This window comes from Oncorhynchus keta, chromosome 7, assembly GCF_023373465.1.
Source record: "Oncorhynchus keta strain PuntledgeMale-10-30-2019 chromosome 7, Oket_V2, whole genome shotgun sequence".
NCBI classification, from domain to species: Eukaryota; Metazoa; Chordata; class Actinopteri; order Salmoniformes; family Salmonidae; genus Oncorhynchus; species Oncorhynchus keta.
In genome coordinates, this window is record NC_068427.1 from 39,852,322 (window position 1) to 39,878,741 (window position 26,420).

The following is a 26,420-nucleotide window of genomic DNA, read 5'->3' on the forward strand; positions in this document are numbered from 1 at the left end:
GGATGAGAAGTAGAGGGCGTGGAAGGGACAGATGTAACTCACGTATACAGTATATGCACTCAAATTCACATTCATATAGATACTACTACCCCTTCCCACAAAGGTTTCCATGGTATCTGCATAGAGCTGTGTGTCCGTCCCTCAATCACTCCCAGGAGAGGCATTGGAGCTGTGTGTCCCTTCAGTGTTAATGCAGAGAGGGACAGCATTGTGTTATTAGTGCAGAGAGGGACAGTATGGTGATATTAGTGCAGAGAGGGACAGCGCGGGGTTATTAGTGCAGAGAGGAACAGCGCGGGGTTATTAGTGCAGAGAGGAACAGCGCGGGGTTATTAGTGCAGAGAGGAACAGCGCGGGGTTATTAGTGCAGAGAGGAACAGCGCGGGGTTATTAGTGCAGAGAGGAACAGCGTGGGGTTATTAGTGCAGAGAGGAACAGCGCGGGGTTATTAGTGCAGAGAGGAACAGCGGGGTTATTAGTGCAGAGAGGAACAGCGGGGTTATTAGTGCAGAGAGGAACAGCGCGGGGTTATTAGTGCAGAGAGGAACAGCGCGGGGTTATTAGTGCAGAGAGGAACAGCGCGGGGTTATTAGTGCAGAGAGGAACAGCGGGGTTATTAGTGCAGAGAGGAACAGCGTGGGGTTATTAGTGCAGAGAGGAACAGCGCGGGGTTATTAGTGCAGAGAGGAACAGCGCGGGGTTATTAGTGCAGAGAGGAACAGCGCGGGGTTATTAGTGCAGAGAGGAACAGCGCGGGGTTATTAGTGCAGAGAGGAACAGCGCGGGGTTATTAGTGCAGAGAGGAACAGCGCGGGGTTATTAGTGCAGAGAGGAACAGCGCGGGGTTATTAGTGCAGAGAGGAACAGCGCGGGGTTATTAGTGCAGAGAGGGACAGCATGGTGATATTAGTGCAGAGAGGAACAGCGCAGGGTTATTAGTGCAGAGAGGAACAGCGCGGGGTTATTAGTGCAGAGAGGAACAGCGCAGGGTTATTAGTGCAGAGAGGAACAGCGCGGGGTTATTAGTGCAGAGAGGAACAGCGCGGGGTTATTAGTGCAGAGAGGAACAGCGCGGGGTTATTAGTGCAGAGAGGAACAGCGTGGGGTTATTAGTGCAGAGAGGAACAGCGCGGGGTTATTAGTGCAGAGAGGAACAGCGCGGGGTTATTAGTGCAGAGAGGAACAGCGCGGGGTTATTAGTGCAGAGAGGAACAGCGCGGGGTTATTAGTGCAGAGAGGAACAGCGCGGGGTTATTAGTGCAGAGAGGAACAGCGAGGGGTTATTAGTGCAGAGAGGAACAGCGCGGGGTTATTAGTGCAGAGAGGAACAGCGCGGGGTTATTAGTGCAGAGAGGAACAGCGCGGGGTTATTAGTGCAGAGAGGAACAGCGCGGGGTTATTAGTGCAGAAAGAGACAGCGCGGGGTTATTAGTGCAGAGAGGAACAGCGCGGGGTTATTAGTGCAGAGAGGAACAGCGCGGGGTTATTAGTGCAGAGAGGAACAGCGCGGGGTTATTAGTGCAGAGAGGAACAGCGTGGGGTTATTAGTGCAGAGAGGAACAGCGCGGGGTTATTAGTGCAGAAAGAGACAGCGCGGGGTTATTAGTGCAGAGAGGAACAGCGCGGGGTTATTAGTGCAGAGAGGAACAGCGCGGGGTTATTAGTGCAGAGAGGAACAGCGCGGGGTTATTAGTGCAGAGAGGAACAGCGCGGGGTTATTAGTGCAGAGAGGAACAGCGCGGGGTTATTAGTGCAGAGAGGAACAGCGCGGGGTTATTAGTGCAGAGAGGAACAGCGCGGGGTTATTAGTGCAGAGAGGAACAGCGCGGGGTTATTAGTGCAGAGAGGAACAGCGCGGGGTTATTAGTGCAGAGAGAGACAGCGTGGGGTTATTAGTGCAGAGAGTCTATATGATCCCATCTCTCGCCCTCTCCATCTTTCACTCCAACTCCCACCTCTCTGTCTCTTGCTATGTCACTTTGTGGATCCTTGAACTGTAACGTGAGCTGGTGTGGGTGAGTGTGTGTGAATTACTGTGTGTGTGTAGATTTGGTAGAGAGTGTTGTGCAGAGGGCTATAATAGCGAGCCTGATGAGACGGAGAGAGCAGAGAGAGACCTCCACTTCGCTCCATTATAAGGCAGAGAGCTTTTAAACACCCATTCCCCTTCTGCCCCAGCCTGACTCTCATTCTATTGAATTAACCCCCATTTTCTCTGCAATTTGGCCCCGCCGTTACCATGGTTACACAGGCACTATCATGGTCCGTGTGTGTGTGTGTATATGTGTGACATGACTCATCGTGTACATTTTGTTATCGTCCTTTATGAATCTCAACATGAACCTCACATCTCCTTCCTGTCATGTTTTAATATACGATAAACCATTTCACCAGCGTTGCTGTTCCAGGTCAGTACAGTGAGAGACAATGACACACACCATTGAATTCTACTTTTTATTGGTGGGGCCACCCATACACACAGTGCTGTAAGTCTGCTCAATGGCATATAATATTACATTTTCTGAAAGGATCTGACTTATGCTTCTAAGAAAATTGCATAACTAAAATGGTCAAAATGTTGGTCTTTCTCTCTCCCCTTAAGGATCTTCCCCAGAGATTACCTACTGCAACATATCCACCTGTACTCACTGGCTGACCTGCAACAGGTAATACACACTACACACATACTGTATAGTGGACACACTCACTTTCAAACATCAGACTGTTACAGGCACACTAGTACACACTCATATATATACTGTGTTATATTTAAGCAGTCAGGTGTGGTATATGATCAATATATCACGGCTAAGGGCCGTTCTTGTGCATGACGCAACGTGAAGTGCCTGGATACAGCCCTTAGCCGTGATATAATGGCCATATACAACAAACCCTCAAGGTGCCTTATTGCTATTATAAACTGGTTACCAACATAATTAGAGCACTAACAAGAAATGTGTTGTCATACCCATGGTATATGGTCTGATATACCACGGCTGTTAGCCAATCAGCATTCAGGGTTTGAACATTCAGTTTACACGTGTCAGGACAATGCATGGCTGCTCGGACTCAGACAGGCATGTGGAGCTAAAGCAGTCCCTCCCAGTGAAGAGGTTCTCTGTCTCTGACACCTCAACCTGCTAGCAGCACGAGGCACTGGGAGAAGAGCTCACAGTCTGAGAACAAATTGTCCTTTGCCAGTTACAGTGGGGAGAGTTTCCCTCAGCCCTCGTTACAGTGGGGAGAGTTTCCCTCAGCCCTCGTTACAGTGGGGAAGAGTTTCCCTCAGCCCTCGTTACAGTGGGGAGAGTTTCCCTCGGCCCTCTTTACAGTGGGGAGAGTTTCCCTCAGCCCTCATTACAGTGGGAAGAGTTTCCCTCAGCCCTCGTTACAGTGGGGAGAGTTTCCCTCAGCCCTCGTTACAGTGGGGAGAGTTTCCCTCAGCCCTCGTTACAGTGGGGAGAGTTTCCCTCAGCCCTCGTTACAGTGGGGAGAGTTTCCCTCAGCCCTCGTTACAGTGGGGAGAGTTTCCCTCTGCCCTCGTTACAGTGGGGAGAGTTTCCATCAGCCCTCGTTACAGTGGGGAGAGTTTCCATCAGCCCTCGTTACAGTGGGGAGAGTTTCCTCAGCCCTCGTTACAGTGGGGAGAGTTTCCCTCAGCCCTCGTTACAGTGGGGAGAGTTTCCCTCAGCCCTCTCATGAGCAGTTTCTAGGCTGTTATTAAGGCATGAATAACTGTTATTGGAATGAGGGTTACTTTGGTTTGGCGTAATCTCTTGCCTCTCTCTCCCACCCCCTCTCTCTGATCCCCCTCCCCCAACCTGGAGTTCTTCCACACTACTACTCTCCCATATCTTCCACCTTCCCCACCCAGCCCCCTCTGCACCACCCTACCTCTCTCCCTCTCCCCTTCATGTTCCCCTCACCCTGGCCCGCTCACTAATTACAGACATTCAGAATCAACAAGCAGAAAAACTAGTGTGTTAAAGTCCACCATTCTTCCCTACATCCCCTGGCCTGACACTCTTCTACCGCTCGCTCTCTTTCCCTCACTCTCTTTCTCTCTATTCATCTCTCTATCATAGCTTACTCTCTCTCTCTGTGTCTTTCTCTCCCCCTCCCCTTTCTCTCTCTGTGTCTTTCTCTCCCCCTCCCCTTTCTCTCTCTGTGTCTTTCTCTCCCCCTCCCCTTTCTCTCTCTGTGTCTTTCTCTCCTCCTCCCCTTTCTCTCTGTGTGTCTTTCTCTCCTCCTCCCCTTTCTCTCTGTGTGTCTTTCTCTCCTCCTCCCCTTTCTCTCTCTGTGTCTTTCTCTCCTCCTCCCCTTTCTCTCTGTGTGTCTTTCTCTCCTCCTCCCCTTTCTCTCTCTGTGTCTTTCTCTCCTCCTCCCCTTTCTCTCTGTGTGTCTTTCGCTCCCCCACCCCTTTCTTTCTGTGTGTCTTTCTCTCCTCCTCCCCTTTCTCTCTCTGTGTCTTTCTCTCCTCCTCCCCTTTCTCTCTCTGTGTCTTTTTCTGCTCCTCCCCTTTCTCTCTCTGTGTCTTTTTCTCCTCCTCCCCTTTCTCTCTCTGTGTCTTTCTCTCCCCCTCCTCTCTCTGTGTGTCTTTCTCTCGCCCTCCCCTCTCTCTCTGTGTGTCTTTCTCTCCCCCTCCCCTCTCTCTCTCTGTGTCTTTCTCTCCCCCTCCTCTCTCTGTGTGTCTTTCTCTCCCCCTCCCCCCTCTCTCTCTGTGTCTTTCTCTCCCCCTCCTCTCTCTGTGTCTCTCTCCCCCTCCCCTCTCTCTCTCTGTCTTTCTCTGCCCCTCCCCTCTCAAACTCTGTGTCTTTCTCTCCCCCTCCCCTCTCTCTCTCTGTGTCTTTCTCTCCCCCTCCTCTCTCTGTGTGTCTTTCTCTCCTCCTCCCCTTTCTCTCTCTGTGTCTTTCTCTCCCCCTCCCCTTTCTCTCTGTGTGTCTTTCTCTCCTCCTCCCCTTTCTCTCTCTGTGTCTTTCTCTCCTCCTCCCCTTTCTCTCTGTGTGTCTTTCTCTCCTCCTCCCCTTTCTCTCTGTATGTCTTTCTCTCCTCCTCCCCTTTCTCTCTCTGTGTCTTTCTCTCCCCCTCCTCTCTCTGTGTGTCTTTCTCTCCTCCTCCCCTTTCTCTCTCTGTGTCTTTCTCTCCCCCTCCCCTTTCTCTCTGTGTGTCTTTCTCTCCTCCTCCCCTTTCTCTCTCTGTGTCTTTCTCTCCTCCTCCCCTTTCTCTCTGTGTGTCTTTCTCTCCTCCCCTTTCTCTCTGTATGTCTTTCTCTCCTCCTCCCCTTTCTCTCTCTGTGTCTTTCTCTCCTCCTCCCCTTTCTCTCTCTGTGTCTTTCTCTCCTCCTCCCCTTTCTCTCTCTGTCTTTTCTCCTCCTCCCCTTTCTCTCTCTGTCTTTCTCTCCCCCTCCTCTCTCTGTGTGTCTTTCTCTCCCCCTCTCTCTCTGTGTGTCTTTCTCTCGCCCTCCCCTCTCTCTCTGTGTGTCTTTCTCTCCCCCTCCCCCCTCTCTCTCTGTGTATTTCTCTCCCCCTCCCCCCTCTCTCTCTCTGTGTGTCTTTCTCTCCCTCTCCTCTCTGTGTCTTTCTCTCCCCCTCCTCTCTCTGTCTCTCTCCCCCCCCTCTCTCTCTCTCTCTGTGTCTTTCTCTCCCCCTCCCCGTCATTTCTCTCCCCCTCCCCTCTCTCGGTGTGTCTTTCTCTCCCCCTCCTCTCTCTCTCTCTGTGTGTCTTTCTCTCCCCCTCCCCTCTCTCTGTGTCTTTCTCTCCCCCTTCCCTCTGTGTCTTTCTCTCCCCCTCTCTCTGTGTCTTTCTCTCCCCCTCCCCTCTCTCTGTCTTTCTCACCCCCTCCCCTCTCTTTACAGCTAATTGGCTTTCCATATTAACAAGCTGTTTCTTTTATTTCTCCTGAATAATCAAAGCTCGTTCATCAAGCCTGGCTTTTATTGTTTCACAGTGAGGTTCAATAAAGACCGTCTCCCTGGCTAGTTATAGAGTAGACCCAGTCCTTCATGGAAAGCAGTAGTGCACTTGGCTCTCTTTGCTATTGAAATCCCAACAAACACCTATTAGGAGCAGCCTTTCTATCTTTAAAGCAGTGTACTGTTTGCCCAGGGCCTGCCCAGAGGCTGGACTAGTTTGGCTACTGGCTCTTTTGTTGCTGCATTAAAACGTTTGTTTTTCCAGTTGTGGGGTAGTGGAGAGGTGGGCTTATTGTAAAGTAGTGGAGAGGTGGGCTTGTTGTAAAGTAGTGGAGAGGTGGGCTTGTTGTAAAGTAGTGGAGAGGTGGGCTTGTTGTAAAGTAGGGGAGAGGTGGGCTTGTTGTAAAGTAGTGGGGTAGTGGAGAGGTGGGCTTGTTGTAAAGTAGTGGAGAGATGGGCTTGTTGTAAAGTAGTGGAGGGATGGGCTTGTTGTAAAGTAGTGGGGTAGTGGGCTTGTTGTAAAGTAGTGGAGAGGTGGGCTTGTTTGTAGTGGAAGTAGTGGGGTGTTGTAAAGTGGAGAGGTGGGCTTGTTGTAAAGTAGTGGAGAGATGGGCTTGTTATAAAGTAGTGGAGAGGTGGGCTTGGTAGTGGTGGAGAGGTGGGCTTGTTGTAAAGTAGTGGAGAGGTGGGCTTGTTGTAAAGTAGTGGAGAGGTGGGCTTGTTGTAAAGTAGTGGAGAGGTGGGCTTGTTGTAAAGTAGTGGAGAGGTGGGCTTGTTGTAAAGTAGTGGAGAGGTGGGCTTGTTGTAAAGTAGTGGAGAGGTGGGCTTGTTGTAAAGTAGTGGAGAGGTGGGCTTGTTGTAAAGTGGAGAGGTGGGCTTGTTGTAAAGTAGTGGAGAGGTGGGCTTGTTGTAAAGTAGGGGAGAGGTGGGCTTGTTGTAAAGTAGTGGGGTAGTGGAGAGGTGGGCTTGTTGTAAAGTAGTGGAGAGATGGGCTTGTTGTAAAGTAGTGGAGAGATGGGCTTGTTGTAAAGTAGTGGGGTAGTGGGCTTGTTGTAAAGTAGTGGAGAGGTGGGCTTGTTGTAAAGTAGTGGGGTAGTGGAGAGGTGGGCTTGTTGTAAAGTAGTGGGGTAGTGGTAAAGTAGTGGAGAGGTGGGCTTGTTGTAAAGTAGTGTGGAGAGGTGGGCTTGTTGTAAAGTAGTGGGGAGACATGGCCATGTTGTAAAGTAGTGGAGACATGGCCATGTTGTAAAGTAGTGGAGACATGGCCATGTTGTAAAGTAGTGAGACAGCCATGTTGATGGAGACATGGCCATGTTGTAAAGTAGTGGAGAGATGGGCTTGTTGTAAAGTAGTGGAGAGATGGGCTTGTTGTAAAGTAGTGGATAGATGGGCTTGTTGTAAAGTAGTGGAGAGGTGGACTTGTTGTAAAGTAGTGGACTTGTTGTAATGTAGTGTGGTGGTTGAGAGGTGGGCTTGTTGTAAAGTAGTGGGGTGGTGGGCTTGTTGTAAAGTAGTGGAGAGGTGGGCTTGTTGTAAAGTAGTGGAGACATGGCCATGTTGTAAAGTAGTGGAGATGGGCTTGTTGTAAAGTAGTGGAGAGATGGGCTTGTTGTAAAGTAGTGGGGTAGTGGGCTTGTTGTAAAGTAGTGGAGAGGTGGGCTTGTTGTAAAGTAGTGGAGAGGTGGGTTTGTTGTAAAGTATTGGGGTAGTGGGTTTGTTGTAAAGTATTGGGGTAGTGGGCTTGTTGTAAAGTAGTGGAGAGGTGGGCTTGTTGTAAAGTAGTGGAGAGGTGTGCTTGTTGTAGAGTAGTGGAGAGATGGGCTTGTTGTAAAGTAGTGGAGAGATGGGCTTGTTGTAAAGTAGTGGAGACATGGCCATGTTGTAAAGTAGTGGAGACATGGCCATGTTGTAAAGTAGTGGAGAGATGGGCTTGTTGTAAAGTAGTGGAGATGGGCTTGTTGTAAAGTAGTGGAGAGATGGGCTTGTTGTAAAGTAGTGGGGTAGTGGGCTTGTTGTAAAGTAGTGGAGAGGTGGGCTTGTTGTAAAGTAGTGGAGAGGTGGGCTTGTTGTAAAGTAGTGGGGTAGTGGGCTTGTTGTAAAGTAGTGGAGAGGTGGGCTTGTTGTAAAGTAGTGGAGACATGGCCATGTTGTAAAGTAGTGGAGACATGGCCATGTTGTAAAGTAGTGGAGACATGGCCATGTTGTAAAGTAGTGGAGACATGGCCATGTTGTAAAGTAGTGGAGACATGGCCATGTTGTAAAGTAGTGGAGAGATGTGCTTGTTGTAAAGTAGTGGAGAGATGGGCTTGTTGTAAAGTAGTGGAGACTTGGCCATGTTGTAAAGTAGTGGAGAGATGGGCTTGTTGTAAAGTAGTGGAGATGGGCTTGTTGTAAAGTAGTGGGGTAGTGGGCTTGTTGTAAAGTAGTGGGGTAGTGGGCTTGTTGTAAAGTAGTGGAGAGGTGGGCTTGTTGTAAAGTAGTGGAGAGGTGGGTTTGTTGTAAAGTAGTGGGGTAGTGGGCTTGTTGTAAAGTAGTGGAGAGGTGGAGAGGTGGGCTTGTTGTAAAGCAGTGGAGAGATGGGCTTGTTGTATAGTAGTGGGGTGGTGGAGAGATGGGCTTGTTGTAAAGTAGTGGGGTGGTTGAGAGGTGGGCTTGTTGTAAAGTAGTGGGGTGGTTGAGAGGTGGGCTTGTTGTAAAGTAGTGGGGTGGTGGGCTTGTTGTAAAGTAGTGGAGAGGTGGGTTTATTGTAAAGTAGTGGAGAGGTGGGTTTATTGTAAAGTAGTGGAGAGGTGGGCTTGTTGTAAAGTAGTGGAGAGGTGGGCTTGTTGTAAAGTAGTGGAGAGATGGGCTTGTTGTAAAGCAGTGGAGAGATGGGCTTGTTGTAAAGTAGTGGGGTGGTGGAGAGATGGGCTTGTTGTAAAGTAGTGGAGAGGTGGGCTTGTTTTAAAGTAGTGGAGAGATGGGCTTGTTGTAAAGTAGTGGAGAGGTGGAGAGGTGGGCTTGTTGTAAAGCAGTGGAGAGATGGGCTTGTTGTAAATCAGTGGAGAGATGGGCTTGTTGTAAAGTAGTGGGGTGGTGGAGAGATGGGCTTGTTGTAAAGTAGTGGGGTGGTTGAGAGGTGGGCTTGTTGTAAAGTAGTGGGGTGGTGGGCTTGTTGTAAAGTAGTGGAGTGGTGGGCTTGTTGTAAAGTAGTGGAGAGGTGGGCTTGTTGTAAAGTAGTGGAGAGGTGGGTTTGTTGTAAAGTTGTGGGGTGGTGGGCTTGTTGTAAAGTTGTGGAGAGGTGGGCTTGTTGTAAAGTAGTGGAGAGATGGCCATGTTGTAAAGTCATGGAGAGATGGCCATGTTGTAAAGTAGTGGAGAGGTGGGCTTGTTGTAAAGTAGTGGAGAGGTGGGCTTGTTGTAAATCACTCTCTACGTCTTCTGTAATCACTCTCTACGTCTTCTGTAATCACTCTCTACGTCTTCTGTAATCACTCTCTACGTCTTCTGTAAACACTCTACGTCTTCTGTAATCACTCTCTACGTCTTCTGTAAACACTCTCTACGTCTTCTGTAATCACTCTCTACATCTTCTGTAAACACTCTCTACGTCTTCTGTAATCACTCTCTACGTCTTCTGTAATCTCTCTCTACGTCTTCTGTAATCTCTCTCTACGTCTTCTGTAAACACTCTCTACGTCTTCTGTAATCACTCTCTACGTCTTCTGTAATCACTCTCTACGTCTTCTGTAAACACTCTCTACGTCTTCTGTAATCACTCTCTACGTCTTCTGTAATCACTCTCTACGTCTTCTGTAATCACTCTCTACGTCTTCTGTAAACACTCTCTACGTCTTCTGTAATCACTCTCTACGTCTTCTGTAATCTCTCTCTACGTCTTCTGTAATCACTCTCTACGTCTTCTGTAATCTCTCTCTACGTCTTCTGTAATCTCTCTCTACGTCTTCTGTAATCTCTCTCTACGTCTTCTGTAATCACTCTCTACGTCTTCTGTAATCTCTCTCTACGTCCTCTGTAATCTCTCTCTACGTCTTCTGTAATCTCTCTCTACGTCTTCCGTAATCACTCTCTACGTCTTCCGTAATCACTCTCTACGTCTTCTGTAATCACTCTCTACGTTTTCTGTTATACGTCTTCTGTAATCTCTCTCTACGTCTTCTGTAATCTCTCTCTACGTCTTCTGTAATCTCTCTCTACGTCTTCTGTAATCTCTCTCTACGTCTTCCGTAATCACTCTCTATGTCTTCTGTAATCAAAGTCTGTCACTCACTAGTAGACAGACTCTCCTCTCTGCACACTGGGGGCTGGTGGTAAATCCTGTTAGGTGAGTGGGGTGGCAGGGAGAGTGTTATCCAAACAGACCTTACCATGTCTTTGTGTGTGTAATCCGGGTGGCTTTCTTAGCATCACTAATGGAGGTTCCAGGCCTTCATCAGGGGAACACTAGAGAGGGATAACGTAGCGGGTGTTAAATAGAGGTTTTAGGGGATTAAGCCGTTTGGACCACAAAGCCCCCTGCACGGGACAGGGCCAGAGGGGCGTGACTTTATCGGATGTGAGGGATGAGGAGGATTTGGGGAGGGTGGAAGAAGTTGGGGGTGGTTTGTTCCAGGAACAGTCACAATGACACTGCAGCGAAGGAAGGCAGCTGTAGGCAGGACAAATAAACGGTGGCCCCTCCGCTCTGCTCTGCACCCCTTCTTCAGACCAGCTCTGGGTGGAGGGTCACTTCTCTGTGGAGAATGTATCCACCTGGTTGGCAAAGACGGGGAGCCCTAGTGCTACTGTCATCCAAAGCATCCCCCTGTTCATTCATACCTCTCCCGCCATTTATTTTCCTTTCCTCCCTTAATCTCCCTCTCTCCGTGTCCACTGAGCATCAGTCACAGTCAGAACCCAGCGTGGTGTGGTGCCAGTTGTTTCATTCAGCTTAGCTAAATGATGGAGTGTCTTAATTACCCCTGGTGTCAGCTTTGATCAGGGGTGGCATATATCATCTGGACTAGGCTAGGGGATGAGGGACACGCTGGCTGCTCTGCCTGGCTGGCTGTTCTGTCTGGCTGCTCTGCCTGGCCTGGCTGGCTGCTCTGTCTGGCTGCTCTGCCTGGCTGGCTGCTCTGCCTGGCTGGCTGCTCTGCCTGGCTGGCTGTTCTGTCTGGCTGCTCTGCCTGGCTGATCTGCCTGGCTGGCTGCTCTGCCTGGCTGGCTGTTCTGTCTGGCTGCTCTGCCTGGCTGGCTGCTCTGCCTGGCTGGCTGCTCTGCCTGGCTGGCTGCTCTGCCTGGCTGTCTGGCTGCTCTGCCTGGCTGGCTGCTCTGCCTGGCTGTCTGGCTGCTCTGCCTGGCTGGCTGCTCTGCCTGGCTGGCTGCTCTGCCTGGCTGGCTGCTCTGCCTGGCTGGCTGCTCTGCCTGGCTGGCTAGCTGCTCGGCCTGGCTGGCTGGCTGCTCGGCCTGGCTGGCTGGCTAGCTGGCTGCTCGGCATGGCTGGCTGGCTGACTCCCTACCTGTTCCACACTACGCACAGCCTTTGATTGGTGGGCAGCAGCATGACTCATGTCACCATTCTAAACAGCATTATTAACAGTGTTGTATCTCTCCCAGAATGGAGGGAACACAGCCTCTGGGATGGAGGGATGGGGGGGGGGGGGTTGTGTTTTCAGCCACTGCTTGAGGTGTTACTGTGTAAGGACTATTCCTGGTTGTCGCCCATTCTTTAGGTCAGGGATCATCAACTGGATTCAGCCGCGGGACGAGTTTTGTGTTGAGTGGATGGTCAGGGGGCCAGAACATAATGACAAATCATTTGTAGACTGCAAATTGACCGAAAGAAGCACAAACAGATATAACATTTGACTTAAACGTCATTTCAAACATGGCTTACATTTGTATGCAATCACGTACAGCACCAGTCAAAAGTTTGGACACACCTACTCATTCCAGGGTTTTTCTTTATTTGTACTATTTTCTACATTGAAGTCATCAAAACTATGAAATAACACATATGGTCATGTCGTAACCCAGAAAGTGTTAACACAAATCAAAATATATTTGATGTACATTACATTTGACATGATGTAATGTCTTTCTCTGTCCAAACCATCCAGACATAACCTCCCCCTCCCCTGAAGAGTATCCATCTCCAGTAGGAGGGGAGGGGGGGGGGGTTGGGGTGGTCTCCTTTCTCCTTCACCCTCTCCTTCCCTCTGCCCTTCTCTCTCTCTTTCTCCTCCTTTCTCCTTCTCTTCTCTCCCCCAGGCTGAAGAATGCCTGGCAGGCCCTTTAATTGGTGCAGCCGGGGCCAGGTGTAGCCACTTGTCTCAGCCTCCCTCAGTGTTCTCTGGAGGTCTACTCAGGCTGGGCCCCTTCCCTTCCCCAGACTCATTCAAAGGGGCCACAATGCTCTCTCTACCAGGCCCCCAAGATTCAAAGGCCCTGCTGGTTTTTAACTACGCACCCCCCAGTCCAGTAAATGGCGTTCACATATCATTTTATTTTGCTAAAACGGCCCCTCACAAAAAAAGGACTCCCCCTCACGTTACCCCCCCAACACCTCCTTCCCAGGCCTCTCCAGCCTCCAGTTCTTTCTCACAGGGCCTTTATTAGTTTTGTAAATTCCTGACAAACTCTTGTCCATCTCTTTGCAGTGGCTCCCGTTGGGACCTGTATCAACCCTGTTTGTCCTCCCAGGGAAAATCCTCCTGTCTTGTTCTCTCTCTATAGTAGAATATATGACTGCAGGGAATTAATGTAGATGGGAAATAGAATGGTTGATTTAGAATGAGAATTTAGAAAATGTCGTATTTTTTTCCCTCCCCCTGTCCCTACAGGTGATAGATGGGACGCTGGCCCCCTTCCTCTCCAAAGTGATTCAGTTTGCCAGTTCCCACGTCTACAGCTGCAGACAGTGCAGAGAGAAGGGCTTCATCTGTGAGATGTGTCAGAACAGACAGGTCATCTACCCCTTCCAGGAGAGTGCTAATAAGAGGTGAGTCCCCTGTATGCACAGATCTATGATCAGCCCAATATCCCACTAACCCGCAACCAGGAAATGACGGAGCGATTTCTGCATGTCGCACCTTTAGCTTTTCGGGGTAATGCAGAAAACTGATCTTAGATCATGATGGCATCCTGGAGAATGAATGGAGTAAAGAGGAGTGTGTCTCTGTCTCTTGTTAGTCACACCAGCTGGAAGGGGCATGGGTGATAGGGACATGGCACCGTGCTGGAGAGGAGCAGTTTATCCTCCTTGCTCTGTCCCTGTCACTGTCCTCGTCTCCTTCTACCTGAGCCTTATGACATGCTACTGAGAAGGAATGGCCCTCTCTCACCTCAGGGAGGTTTGATGTTTCACTGAAAAGGAATGGAGATCAGGAAGAGGAGAGGAGAGGAAGAGGAGAGGAGAGGAAGAGGAGAGGAGAGGAAGAGGAGAGGAGAGGAGAGGAAGAGGAGAGGAGAGGAAGAGGAGAGGAGAGGGAGAGGAAGAGGAGAGGAGAGGAGAGGAGATCAGGAAGAGGAGGAGGAGGAGAGGAGAGGGAGAGGACAGAGAGGAGATCAGGGAGAGGAGAGGAGAGGAGATCAGGAAGAGGAGAGGAAGAGGAGGAGAGGAGATCAGGAAGAGGAGAGGAAGAGGAGAGGAGATCAGGAAGAGGAGAGGAGAGGAGAGGAGAGGAGATCAGAAGAGGAGAGGAGATCAGGGGAGAGAGGAGATCAGGAAGAGGAGAGGAAGAGGAGAGGAGATCAGGAAGAGGAGAGGAAGAGAGAGAGAGGAGATCAGGAAGAGGAGAGGGAGAGGAGAGGAGAGGAGAGGAGAGGAGATCAGGAAGAGGAGAGGAGAGGACAGAGAGGAGATCAGGAAGAGGAGAGGAGAGGAGAGGAGAGGAGAGGAGAGGAGATCAGGAGAGGAGAGGAGATCAGGAAGAGGAGAGGAAGAGGAGAGGAGAGGAGAGGAGAGGAGATCAGGAAGAGGAGAGGAGAGGAGGAGAGGAGAGGGAGGAGATCAGAAGAGGGAGAGGAGAGGATCAGGAGAGGAGATCAGGAAGGAGAGGAGAGGAGATCAGGAAGAGGAGAGGAAGAGGAGAGGAGAGGAGATCAGGAGAGGAGAGGAGAGGAGATCAGGAAGAGGAGAGACAGAGAAGAGATCAGGAAGAGGAGAGGAGATCAGGAAGAGGAGAGGAGAGGAGATCAGGAAGAGGAGAGGAAGAGGAGAGGAGATCAGGAAGAGGAGAGGAGAGGAGATCAGGAAGAGGAGAGGAGAGGAGATCAGGAAGAGGAGAGGAGAGAGAGATCAGGAAGAGGAGAGGAGAGGAGAGCAGGAAGAGGAGAGGAGAGGACAGAGAGGAGATCAGGAAGAGGAGAGGAGAGGACAGAGAGGAGATCAGGAAGAGGAGAGGAGAGGAGATCAGGAAGAGGAGAGGAGAGGAGATCAGGAGAGGAGATCAGGAAGAGGAGAGGAGAGGAGGAGAGGAGAGGAGAGAGGAGATCAGGAAGAGGAGAGGAGAGGAGAGATCAGGAAGAGGAGAGGAGAGGAGATCAGGAAGAGGAGAGGAGAGGAGATCAGGAAGAGGAGAGGAGAGGAGAGGAGAGGAGATCAGGAAGGAGAGAGGGAGAGGAGATCAGGAAGAGGAGAGGAGAGGAGATCAGGAAGAGGAGAGGAGAGGACAGAGAGGAGATCAGGAAGAGGAGAGGAGAGGAGATCAGGAAGAGGAGAGAGGAGGAAGAGGAGAGGAGAGGAGATCAGGAGGAGAGGGAGAGGAAGGGAGAGAGAGAGGAGATCAGGAAGAGGAGAGGAGAGGAGAGGAGAGGAGATCAGGAAGAGGAGAGAGGAGAGGAGAGGAGAGGAGATCAGAGAGGAGAGGAGAGGAGAGGAGATCAGGAAGAGGAGAGGAAGAGGAGAGGAGAGGAGATCAGGAAGAGAGAGAGGAGAGGAGAGGAGAGAGAGATCAGGAGAGGAGAGGAGAGGAAGAGGAGAGGAGAGGAGAGGAGATCAGGAAGAGGAGAGGAGAGGAGGAGAGGAGGAAGAGGAGAGGAGAGGACAGAGAGGAGATCAGGGAGGAGAGGAGAGGAGAGAGGAGAGGGAGAGGAGATCAGGAAGAGGAGAGGAGAGGAGAGGAGATCAGGAAGAGGAGAGGAAGAGGAGAGGAGATCAGGAAGAGGAGAGGAAGAGGAGAGGAGAGGAGATCAGGAAGAGGAGAGGAAGAGGAGAGGAGATCAGGAAGAGGAGAGGAGATCAGGAAGAGGAGAGAGAGAGGAGAGGAGAGGAGAGGAGAGGAGAAGAGGAGAGGAGAGGAGATCAGGAAGAGGAGAGGAGAGGAAGAGGAGAGGAGATCAGGAAGAGGAGAGGAAGAGGAGAGGAGGAGATCAGGAAGAGGAGAGGAGAGGAGAGGAGATCAGGAAGAGGAGAGGAAGAGGAGAGGAGAGAGGAAGAGGAGAGGAAGAGAGAGGAGAGGAGAGGAGATCAGGAAGAGGAGAGGAGAGGAGAGGAGATCAGGAAGAGGAGAGGAAGAGGAGAGAGGAGATCAGGAAGAGGAGAGGAGAGGAGAGGAAGAGGGAGAGGAGAGGAGATCAGGAAGAGGAGAGGAGAGGAGATCAGGAAGAGGAGAGGAGAGGAGATCAGGAAGAAGAGGAGAGAGAGAGGAAGAGGAGAGAGAGGAGATCAGGAAGAGGAGAGGAGAGGAGGAGATCAGGAAGAGGAGAGGAGAGGACAGAGAGAGGAGAGGAAGGAGGAGAGGAGAGGAGATCAGGAAGAGGAGAGGAGAGGAGAGGAGATCAGGAAGAGGAGAGGAGGAGAGGAGAGGAGATCAGGAAGAGGAGAGGATCAGAGGAGATCAGGAGAGAGAGGAGATCAGGAAGAGGAGAGGAGAGGAGGAGAGGAGAGGAGATCAGGAGAGAGGAGAGGAGAGGAGATCAGGAAGAGGAGAGGAGAGAGGAGAGGAGATCAGGAAGAGGAGAGGAGGACAGAGAGGAGATCAGGAAGAGGAGAGGAGATCAGGAAGAGGAGAGGAGAGAGGAAGAGGACAGAGAGGAGATCAGGAAGAGGAGAAGAGAGGACAGAGAGGAGATCAGGAAGAGGAGAGGAGAGGACAGAGAGGAGATCAGGAAGAGGAAGAGAGGAGAGGACAGAGAGGAGATCAGGAAGAGGAGAGGAGAGACAGAGAGGAGATCAGGAAGAGGAGAGGAGAGGAGAGAGAGGAGATCAGAAGAGGAGAGGAGAGGACAGGAGAGGAGATCAGGAAGAGAGGAGAGGAGAGAGAGAGGAAGAGGAGAGGAGAGGAGATCAGGAAGAGGAGAGGAGAGGAGATCAGAAGAGAGGAGATCAGGAAGAGGAAGAGGAGAGGAGAGAGAGGAGATCAGGAGAGGAGAGGAGAGAGAGGAGATCAGGAAGAGGAGAGGAGAGGAGAGAGGAGATCAGGAAGAGGAGAGGAGATCAGGAAGAGGAGAGAGGAGATCAGGAAGAGGAGAGGAGAGGAGGAGACAGAGAGGAGATCAGGAAGAGGAGAGGAGAGGAGAGGAAGAGGAGAGGATCAGGAAGAGAGGAGAGGAGAGGAGATCAGGAAGAGGAGAGGAGAGGAGAGGAGATCAGGAAGAGGAGAGGAGAGGAGAGGATCAGGAAGAGGAGAGATCAGGAGAGGAGAGGAAGAGGAGATCAGGAAGAGGAGAGGAAGAGAGGAGATCAGGAAGAGGAGAGGAAGAGGACAGAGAGGAGATCAGGAAGAGGAGAGGAGAGGACAGAGAGGAGATCAGGAAGAGGAGAGGAGAGGAGAGAGGAGATCAGGAAGAGGAGAGGAGAGGAGAGGAGATCAGGGAGAGGAGAGGAAGATCAGGGAGAGGAGATCAGGAAGAGGAGAGGAGATCAGGAAGAGGAGAGGAGATCAGGAAGAGGAGAGGAGAGGAGAGGAGATCAGGAAGAGGAGGAGAGATCAGGAGAGGAGAGGAGGAGATCAGGAAGAGGAGAGGAGAGGAGAGGAGATCAGGAAGAGGAGAGGAGAGGACAGAGAGGAGATCAGGAAGAGGAGAGGAGAGGAGAGGACAGAGAGGAGATCAGGAAGAGGAGAGGAGAGGAGATCAGGAAGAGGAGAGGAGAGGAGATCAGGAAGAGGAGAGGAAGAGGAGAGGAGAGGAGATCAGGAAGAGGAGAGGAGAGGACAGAGAGGAGATCAGGAAGAGGAGAGGAGAGGACAGAGAGGAGATCAGGAAGAGGAGAGGAGAGGAGATCAGGAAGAGGAGAGGAGAGGACAGGAAGAGGAGATCAGGAAGAGGAGAGGAGAGGAGAGGAGAGGAGAGGAGATCAGGAAGAGGAGAGGAGAGGAGATCAGGAAGAGGAGAGGAGAGGACAGAGAGGAGATCAGGAAGAGGAGAGGAGAGGAGAGGAGGAGAGGAGAGGAGAGGAGATCAGGAAGAGGAGAGGAGATCAGGAAGAGGAGAGGAGAGGAGAGGACAGAGAGGAGATCAGGAAGAGGAGAGGAGAGGAGATCAGGGAGAGGAGAGGGAGAGGAGAGGAGATCAGGAAGAGGAGAGGAAGAGGAGAGGAGAGGAGATCAGGAAGAGGAGAGGAGAGGACAGAGAGGAGATCAGGAAGAGGAGAGGAGAGGAGATCAGGAAGAGGAGAGGAGAGGACAGAGAGGAGATCAGGAAGAGGAGAGGAGAAGAGAGGAGATCAGGAAGAGGAGAGGAGAGGACAGAGAGAAGATCAGGAAGAGGAGAGGAGAGGAGAGGAGATCAGGAAGAGGAGAGGAGAGGACAGAGAGGAGATCAGGAAGAGGAGAGGAGAGGAGAGGAGAGGAGATCAGGAAGAGGAGAGGAGAGGACAGAGAGGAGATCAGGAAGAGGGGAGAGGAGAGGAGATCAGGAAGAGGAGAGGAGAGGAGAGGAGAGGACAGAGAGGAGATCAGAAAGAGGAGAGGAGAGGAGAGGACAGAGAGAAGATCAGGAAGAGGAGAGGACAGAGAGGAGATCAGGAAGGGGAGAGGAGAGGACAGAGAGGAGATCAGGAAGAGGAGAGGAGAGGAGATCAGGAAGAGGAGAGGAGAGGACAGAGAGGAGATCAGGAAGAGGAGAGGAGAGGACAGAGAGGAGATCAGGAAGAGGAGAGGAGAGGACAGAGAGGAGATCAGGAAGAGGAGAGGAGAGGAAGAGGAGAGGACAGAGAGGAGATCAGGAAGAGGAGAGGAGAGGACAGAGAGGAGATCAGGAAGAGAGAGAGGAGAGGACAGAGAGGAGATCAGGAAGAGGGGAGGAGAGGAGAGGACAGAGAGGAGATCAGGAAGAGGAGAGGAGAGGAGAGGAAATCAGGAAGAGGAGAGGAGAGGACAGAGAGGAGATCAGGAAGAGGAGAGGAGAGGATAGGAGAGGAGAGGAGAGGAGATCAGGAAGAGGAGAGGAGAGGAGAGGAAGAGGAGATCAGGAAGAGGAGAGGAGAGGACAGAGAGGAGATCAGGAAGAGGAGAGGAGAGGACAGAGAGGAGATCAGGGAGAGGAGAGGAGAGGAGAGGACAGAGAGGAGATCAGGAAGAGGAGAGGAGAGGACAGAGAGGAGAGGAGAGGAAGAGGAGAGGACAGAGAGGAGAGGAGAGGAGAGGACAGAGAGGAGATCAGGAAGAGGAGAGGAGAGGACAGAGAGGAGATCAGGAAGAGGAGAGGAGAGGAGAGAGAGAGGAGATCAGGAAGGGGAGAGGAGATCAGGAAGAGGAGAGGAGAGGAGAGGAGAGGAGAGGAGAGGAGAGAGAGAGGACAGAGAGGAGATCAGAAAAGAGGAGAGGAGAGGAGATCAGGAAGAGGAGAGGAGAGGACAGAGAGAAGATCAGAGGGAAGAGGAGAGGACAGAGAGGAGATCAGGAAGGGGAGAGGAGAGGACAGAGAGGAGATCAGGAAGAGGAGAGGAGAGGAGATCAGGAAGAGGAGAGGAGAGGACAGAGAGGAGATCAGGAAGAGGAGAGGAGAGGACAGAGAGGAGATCAGGAAGAGGAGAGGAGAGGACAGAGAGGAGATCAGGAAGAGGAGAGGAGAGGAAGAGGAGAGGACAGAGAGGAGATCAGGAAGAGGAGAGGAGAGGACAGAGAGGAGATCAGGAAGAGGAGAGGAGAGGAAGAGGAGAGGACAGAGAGGAGATCAGGAAGAGGGGAGGAGAGGAGAGGACAGAGAGGAGATCAGGAAGAGGAGAGGAGAGGAGAGGAAATCAGGAAGAGGAGAGGAGAGGACAGAGAGGAGATCAGGAAGAGGAGAGGAGAGGAGAGGAGAGGAGAGGAGATCAGGAAGAGGAGAGGAGAGAGGAGAGAAGAGAGGAGATCAGGAAGAGGAGAGGAGAGGACAGAGAGGAGATCAGGAAGAGGAGAGGAGAGGACAGAGAGGAGATCAGGGAGAGGAGAGGAGAGGAGAGGACAGAGAGGAGATCAGGAAGAGGAGAGGAGAGGACAGAGAGGAGAGTAGAGGAAGAGGAGAGGACAGAGAGGAGAGGAGAGGACAGAGAGGAGATCAGGAAGAGGAGAGGAGAGGACAGAGAGGAGATCAGGGAGAGGAGAGGAGAGGAGAGGACAGAGAGGAGATCAGGAAGAGGAGAGGAGAGGACAGAGAGGAGATCAGGAAGAGGAGAGGAGAGGAAATCAGGAAGAGGAGAGGAGAGGACAGAGAGGAGATCAGGAAGAGGAGAGGAGAGAGAGGAGATCAGGGAGAGGAGATCAGAAAGAGGAGAGGAGAGGAGAGGAGAGGAGAGGAGAGGAGAGACAGAGAGGAGATCAGAAGAGGAGAGACAGAGAGGAGATCAGGAAGAGGAGAGGAGAGGACAGAGAGAAGATCAGGAAGAGGAGAGGACAGAGAGGAGATCAGGAAGGGGAGAGGAGAGGACAGAGAGGAGATCAGGAAGAGGAGAGGAGAGGAGAGGAGATCAGGAAGAGGAGAGGAGAGGACAGAGAGGAGATCAGGAAGAGGAGAGGAGAGGACAGAGAGGAGATCAGGAAGAGGAGAGGGAGAGGACAGAGAGGAGATCAGGAAGAGGAGAGGAGAGGACAGAGAGGAGATCAGGAAGAGGGGAGGAGAGGAGAGGACAGAGAGGAGATCAGGAAGAGAGAGGAGAGGAAGAGGAGAGAGGAAATCAGGAAGAGGAGAGGAGAGGACAGAGAGGAGATCAGGAAGAGGGAGAGGAGAGGAGAGGAGAGGAGAGGAGAGGAGAGGACAGGAGATCAGGAAGAGGAGAGGAGAGGAGAGGAGAGGAGAGGAGATCAGGAAGAGGAGAGGAGAGGACAGAGAGGAGATCAGGAAGAGGAGAGGAGAGGACAGAGAGGAGATCAGGGAGAGGAGAGGAGAGGAGAGGAGAGAGGAGATCAGGAAGAGGAGAGGAGAGGACAGAGAGGAGAGGAGAGGAAGAGGAGAGGACAGAGAGGAGAGGAGAGGACAGAGAGGAGATCAGGAAGAGGAGAGGAGAGGACAGAGAGGAGATCAGGAAGAGGAGAGGAGAGAGAGGAGATCGGGGAGAGGAGATCAGGAAGAGGAGAGGAGAGGACAGAGAGGAGAGGAGAGGACAGGACAGAGAGGAGAGGAGAGGACAGAGAGGAGATCAGGAAGAGGAGAGGACAGAGAGGAGATCAGGAAGAGGAGAGGAGAGAGGAGAGGAGAGGAGAGGAGAGGAGAGGACAGGACAGAGAGGAGAGGACAGAGAGGAGAGGAGAGGAGAGGACAGAGAGGAGAGGAGAGGACAGAGAGGAGATCAGGAAGAGGAGAGGAGAGGACAGAGAGGAGATCAGGAAGAGGAGAGGAGAGGAGAGGAGAGGACAGAGAGGAGATCAGGAAGAGGAGAGGAGAGGAGAGGAGAGAGAGGAGATCAGGAAGAGGAGAGGAGAGGAGGTCAGGGAGGAAGAGGAGAGGACAGAGAGGAGGTCAGGAAAGAAGAGGAGAGGACAGAGAGGTCGGGAAGGAAGAGGAGAGGACAGAGGTCAGGAAGGAAGAGGAGGGGTCAGGAAGGAAGAGGAGAGGACAGAGAGGAGATCAGGAAGGAAGAGGAGAGGACAGACAGGAGGTCAGGAAGGAAGAGGAGAGGACAGACAGGAGGTCAGGAAGGAAGAGGAGAGGACAGAGAGGTCAGGAAGGAAGAGGAGAGGAGAGGACAGAGAGGTCAGGAAGGAAGAGGAGAGGAGACAGAGAGGTCAGGAAGGAAGAGGAGAGGAGAGGACAGAGAGGTCAGGAAGGAAGAGGAGAGGAGAGGACAGAGAGGTCAGGAAGGAAGAGGAGAGGACAGACAGGAGGTCAGGAAGGAAGAGGAGAGGAGAGGACAGAGAGGTCAGGAAGGAAGAGGAGAGGAGAGGAGAGGACAGACAGGAGGTCAGGAAGGAAGAGGAGAGGAGAGGACAGAGAGGTCAGGAAGGAAGAGGAGAGGACAGAGAGGTCAGGAAGGAAGAGGAGGGGTCAGGAAGGAAGAGGAGAGGACAGAGAGGAGGTCAGGAAGGAAGAGGAGAGGACAGACAGGAGGTCAGGAAGGAAGAGGAGAGGACAGAGAGGAGGTCAGGAAGGAAGAGGAGAGGAGAGGACAGAGAGGTCAGGAAGGAAGAGGAGAGGACAGAGAGGTCAGGAAGGAAGAGGAGAGGACAGAGAGGAGGTCAGGGAGGAAGAGGAGAGCACAAAGAGGAGGTCAGGAAGGGGAGAGGACTGAAGAAATCAGGTAGAGGAGAAGACAGAGAGGTCAGGAAGGAAGAGGACAGAGAGGAGGTCAGTAAGGGAGAGGACAGAGTCGAGGTCAGGAGAGAGCACTCTAGGCCATATTTAAAATGTGTTTATTCTTTTGGAACTTATAAGAGTGTAATGTTTACTGTTAATTTTTGTTTGTTTGTTTCACTTCACTTTTTTTTGGCAATGTTAACATGTGTTTCCCATGTCAATAAAGCCCTTAAATTGAATTGAGAGAGAGAGCTCTAGGCCAGAGAGGGAGAGGGAGAGCGAGAGAGCTCTAGGCCAGAGAGCGAGAGAGCTCTAGGCCAGAGAGCGAGAGAGCTCTAGGCCAGAGAGCGAGAGAGCTCTAGGCCAGAGCTCTAGGCCAGAGAGCGAGAGAGCTCTAGGCCAGAGAGCGAGAGAGCTCTAGGAGAGAGAGAGGCCAGAGGGGGAGAGAGCACTAGGTCAGAGGGGAGAGAGCACTAGGTCAGAGGGGGAGAGCAGAGGTCAGAGGGGGAGAGAGCACTAGGTCAGAGGGGAGAGAGAGCAGAGAGAGAGAGCGCTAGAGAGAGAGAGAGAGAGAGAGAGAGAGAGATATATATAGATTATTATATATATAGAGATTATTATTATATAGAGCCAGAGGAGAGAAAAGAGAGTCAGAGGGGAGAGAGCACTAGGTCAGAGGGGAGAGGGTCAGAGGGGAGGCTAGGTCAGAGAGAGCGCTAGGTCAGAGGGGGAGAGAGCTCTAGGCCAGAGGGGGAGAGAGCGCTAGGTCAGAGGGGGAGAGAGCGCTAGGTCAGAGAGAGAGAGAGCGAGCTCTAGGCCAGGGAGAGGGAGGCTCTGCTCACACTTACTGGCCTGAGGCCAAACCACGACCAACAACATTAGACACTATGGAACAAAAAGCCTTCACTATATCATCCTGGAATATCCAAGGCCTGAGGTCATCTGCCTTTGGCCTAAATAGCAGGAACCCGGACTTCACCAAAGAAATCGGTAATACAGACATTGTCATCCTGCAAGAAACCTGGTATAGAGGAGACGGACCCACTGGTTGCCCTCTAGGTTACAGAGAGCTGGTAGTCCCATCCAACAAACTACCAGGTGTGAAACAGGGAAGGGACTCAGGGGGTATGCTCATTTGGTATAGAGCAGACCTAACTCACTCCATTAAATTAATCAAAACAGGAACATTTTACGTTTGGCTTGAAATTCAAAAGGAAATTATCTTAACAGAGAAAAATGTCCTCCTGTGTGCTACCTATATCCCCCCACTAGAAGCCCCATACTTTAATGAAGACAGCTTCTCCACCCTGGAGGGGGAAGTCAATAATTTCCAGGCCCAGGGACATGTACTAGTCTGTGGCGACCTAAATGCCAGAACCGGACAAGAACCTGACACCCTCAGCACACGGGGACAAACACCTGCCTGGAGGTGACAGCATTCCCTCCCACATATGCCCCCTTAGGCACAACTATGACAACACAACCAACAAAAACGGGTCACGACTCCTGCAGCTCTGTCACACGCTGGGTATGTACATAGTCAATGGTAGGCTTCGAGGGGACTCCTATGGTAGGTACACCTATAGCTCATCTCTTGGCAGTAGTACTGTAGACTACTTTATCACTGACCTCAACCCAGAGTCTCTCAGTGTTCACAGTCAGCCCACTGACATCCCTATCAGACCTCAGCAAAATCACAGTCTACTTGAACAGAGCAATAGTCAATCATGAGGCATCAAAGCCAAAAGAACTGAGTAACATTAAGAAATGCTATAGGTGGAAGGAATGCAGTTTGGAAACCTACCAAAAAACAATTAGGCAACAACAACTTCAATCCCTTTTAGACAATCTCCTGGGTAAAACGTTACACTGTAATAGTGAAGGTGTAAACTTAGCAGTAGAAAATCTTAACAGTATATTTGACCTCTCAGCTTCCCTATCAAATCTAAAAATCTCAAATAGAAAACCGAAGAAAATTAACAATAATGACAAATGGTTTGATGAGGAATGCAAAAATCTAAGAAAGAAATTGAGAAACCTGTCCAACCAAAAACATAGAGACCCGGAAAACCTGAGTCTACGCCTTCACTATGGTGAATCACTAAAACAATACAGAAACACACTACGGAAAAAGAAGGAACAGCATGTCAGAAATCAGCTCAATGCAATTGAAGAATCCATAGACTCTAACCACTTCTGGGAAAATTGGAAAACACTAAACAAACAACAACACGAAGAATTATCTATCCAAAATGGAGATGTATGGGTAAACCACTTCTCCAATCTTTTTGGTTCTATAACAAAGAACAAAGAGCAAAAACATATACATGATCAAATACAGATCTTAGAATCAACTATTAAAGACTACCAGAACCCACTGGATTCTCCAATTACATTGAATGAGCTACAGGACAAAATAAAAACCCTCCAACCCAAAAAGGCCTGTGGTGTCGATGGTATCCTCAATGAAATGATCAAATATACAGACAACAAATTCCAATTGGCTACACTAAGACTCTTTAACAACATCCTTAGCTCTGGCATCTTCCCCAATATTTAGAACCAAGGACTGATCACCCCAATCCACAAAAGTGGAGACAAATTTGACCCCAATAACTACCGTGGAATATGCGTCAACAGTAACCTTGGGAAAATCCTCTGCATTAACAGCAGACTCGTACATTTCCTCAATGAAAACAACGTACTGAGCAAATTTCAAATTGGCTTTTTACCAAATTACCATACAACAGACCATGTATTCACCCTGCACACCCTAATTGACAACCAACCAAACAAACCAAAACAAAGGCAAAGTCTTCTCATGCTTTGTTGATTTAAAAAAAGCCTTCAACTCAATTTGGCATGAGGGTCTGCTATACAAACTGATGGAAAGTGGTGTTGGGGGTAAAACATACGACATTATAAAATCCATGTACACAAACAACAAGTGTGTGGTTAAAATTGGCAAAAAACACATATTTCTTCACACAGGGCCGTGGGGTGAGACAGGGATGCAGCTTAGGCCCCACCCTCTTCAACATATATATCAACGAATTGGCGCGGGCACTAGAGAAGTCTGCAGCACCCGGCCTCACCCTACCAGAATCCGAAGTCAAATGTCTGCTGTTTTCTGACGATCTGGTGCTTCTGTCACCAACCAAGGAGGGCCTACAGCAGCACCTAGATCTTCTGCACAGATTCTGTCAGACCTGGGCCCTGACAGTAAATCTCAGTGAGACCAAAATAATGGTGTTCCAAAAAAGGTCCAGTCACCAGGACCACAAATACAAATTCCATCTAGACACTGTTGCCCTAGAGCACACAAAAAACGATACATATCTTGGCCTAAACATCAGCGCCACAGGTAACTTCCACAAAGCTGTGAACTATCTGAGAGACAAGGCAAGAAGGGCATTCTATGCCATCAAAAGGAACACAAATTTCAACATACCAATTAGGATTTGGCTAAAAATACTTGAATCAGTCATAGAGCCCATTGCCCTTTATGGTTGTGAGGTCTGGGGTCTGCTCACCAAAGTGAGACTCTGCACGCAGAATTCTGCAAAAATATCTTCCGTGTACAACGTAGAACACCAAATAATGCATGCAGAGCAGAATTAGGCCGATACCCACTAATTATCAAAATCCAGAAAAGAGCCGTTAAATTCTACAACCACCTAAAAGGAAGCGATTCCCAAACCTTCCATAACAAAGCCATCACCTACAGAGAGATGAACCTGGAGAAGAGTCCCCTAAGCAAGCTGGTCCTGGGACTCTGTTCACAAACACAACCTACAGAGCCCCAGGACAGCAGCACAATTAGACCCAACCAAATCATGAGAAAACAAAAAGATAATTACTTGACACATTTGAAAGAATTAACAAAAAAACAGAGCAAACTAGAATGCTATTTGGCCCTAAACAGAGAGTACACAGTGACAGAATACCTGTCCACTGTGACTGACCCAAAATTAAAGAAAGCTTTGACTATGTACAGACTCAGTGAGCATAGCCTTGCTATTGAGAAAGGCCGCCGTAGGCAGACATGGCTCTCAAGAGAAGGCAGGCTATGTGCACACTGCCCACAAAATGAGGTGGAAACTGAGCTGCACTTCCTAACCTCCTGCCCAATGTATGACCATATTAGAGATACATATTTCCCTCAGATTACACAGATCCACAAAGAATTCGAAAACAAATCCAATTTTGATAAACTCCCATATCTACTGGGTGAAATTCCACAGTGTGCCATCACAGCAGCAAGATTTGTGACCTGTTGCCACGAGAAAAGGGCAACCAGTGAAGAACAAACACCATTGTAAATACAACCCATATTTATGCCTATTTATTTTATATTGTGTCCTTTAACCATTTGTACATTGTTAAAACACTGTATATATATATATATATAAATGACATTTGTAATGTCTTTATTGTTTTGAAACTTCTGTATGTTTAATGTTTACTGTTAATATATAAAAGTGAAATAAACAATCAAAATTATCTACCTCACTTGCTTTGGCAATGTTAACACCTGTTTCTCATGCCAATAAAGCCCCTTGAATTCAATTGAATTGAGAGAGCTCTTGGCCAGAGAGGGAGAGAGAGAGAGAGCTCTAGGCCAGAGAGGGAGAGAGAGACCACTCTATAGGCCAGAGAGAGAGAGAGCTCTAGGCCAGAGAGGGAGAGAGAGAGAGAGCTCTAGGCCAGAGAGGGAGAGAGAGAGAGAGCTCTAGGCCAGAGAGGGAGAGAGAGACCACTCTAGGCCAGAGAGAGAGAGAGCTCTAGGCCAGAGAGGGAGGGAGGGAGGGAGGGAGGGAGAGAGAGAGAGATCTAGGCCAGAGAGGGAGGGAGGGCGGGAGCTATAGGCCA

At 50.4% G+C, this 26,420-nt stretch overlaps 1 protein-coding gene and 1 long non-coding RNA gene across 9 annotated transcripts in view; both read left to right on the forward strand.

Annotated features, from left to right (window-relative positions):
- The window catches only part of LOC118386430 (pleckstrin homology domain-containing family M member 3-like), a 112,905-nt gene that overhangs the window by 48,121 nt on the left and 38,364 nt on the right, over nucleotides 1-26,420 (forward strand). For 3 of the 5 annotated variants that reach the window (XM_052522884.1, XM_052522881.1, XM_052522882.1), the window contains exons 7-8: nucleotides 2,603-2,666; nucleotides 12,737-12,894. In XM_052522884.1, coding sequence (XP_052378844.1) covers nucleotides 2,603-2,666; nucleotides 12,737-12,894 — 222 coding nt within the window. Of the gene's footprint in view, nucleotides 1-2,602; nucleotides 2,667-12,736; nucleotides 12,895-13,085; nucleotides 13,318-26,420 lie in introns of those variants that run through there. The other 2 variants (XM_052522883.1, XR_008139944.1) reach the window with 2 other exon arrangements.
- Nucleotides 20,901-21,972, forward strand: LOC127931153 (uncharacterized). Of its 4 annotated transcripts, none has more exons than XR_008139946.1 (3): nucleotides 20,901-20,913; nucleotides 21,040-21,107; nucleotides 21,360-21,972. It is a non-coding gene; the product is annotated as an uncharacterized LOC127931153 (long non-coding RNA). The 4 variants fall into 4 exon arrangements; XR_008139948.1 differs by lacking the exon at nucleotides 21,360-21,972 and adding an exon at nucleotides 21,213-21,230; XR_008139947.1 differs by lacking the exon at nucleotides 20,901-20,913 and adding an exon at nucleotides 20,933-20,945.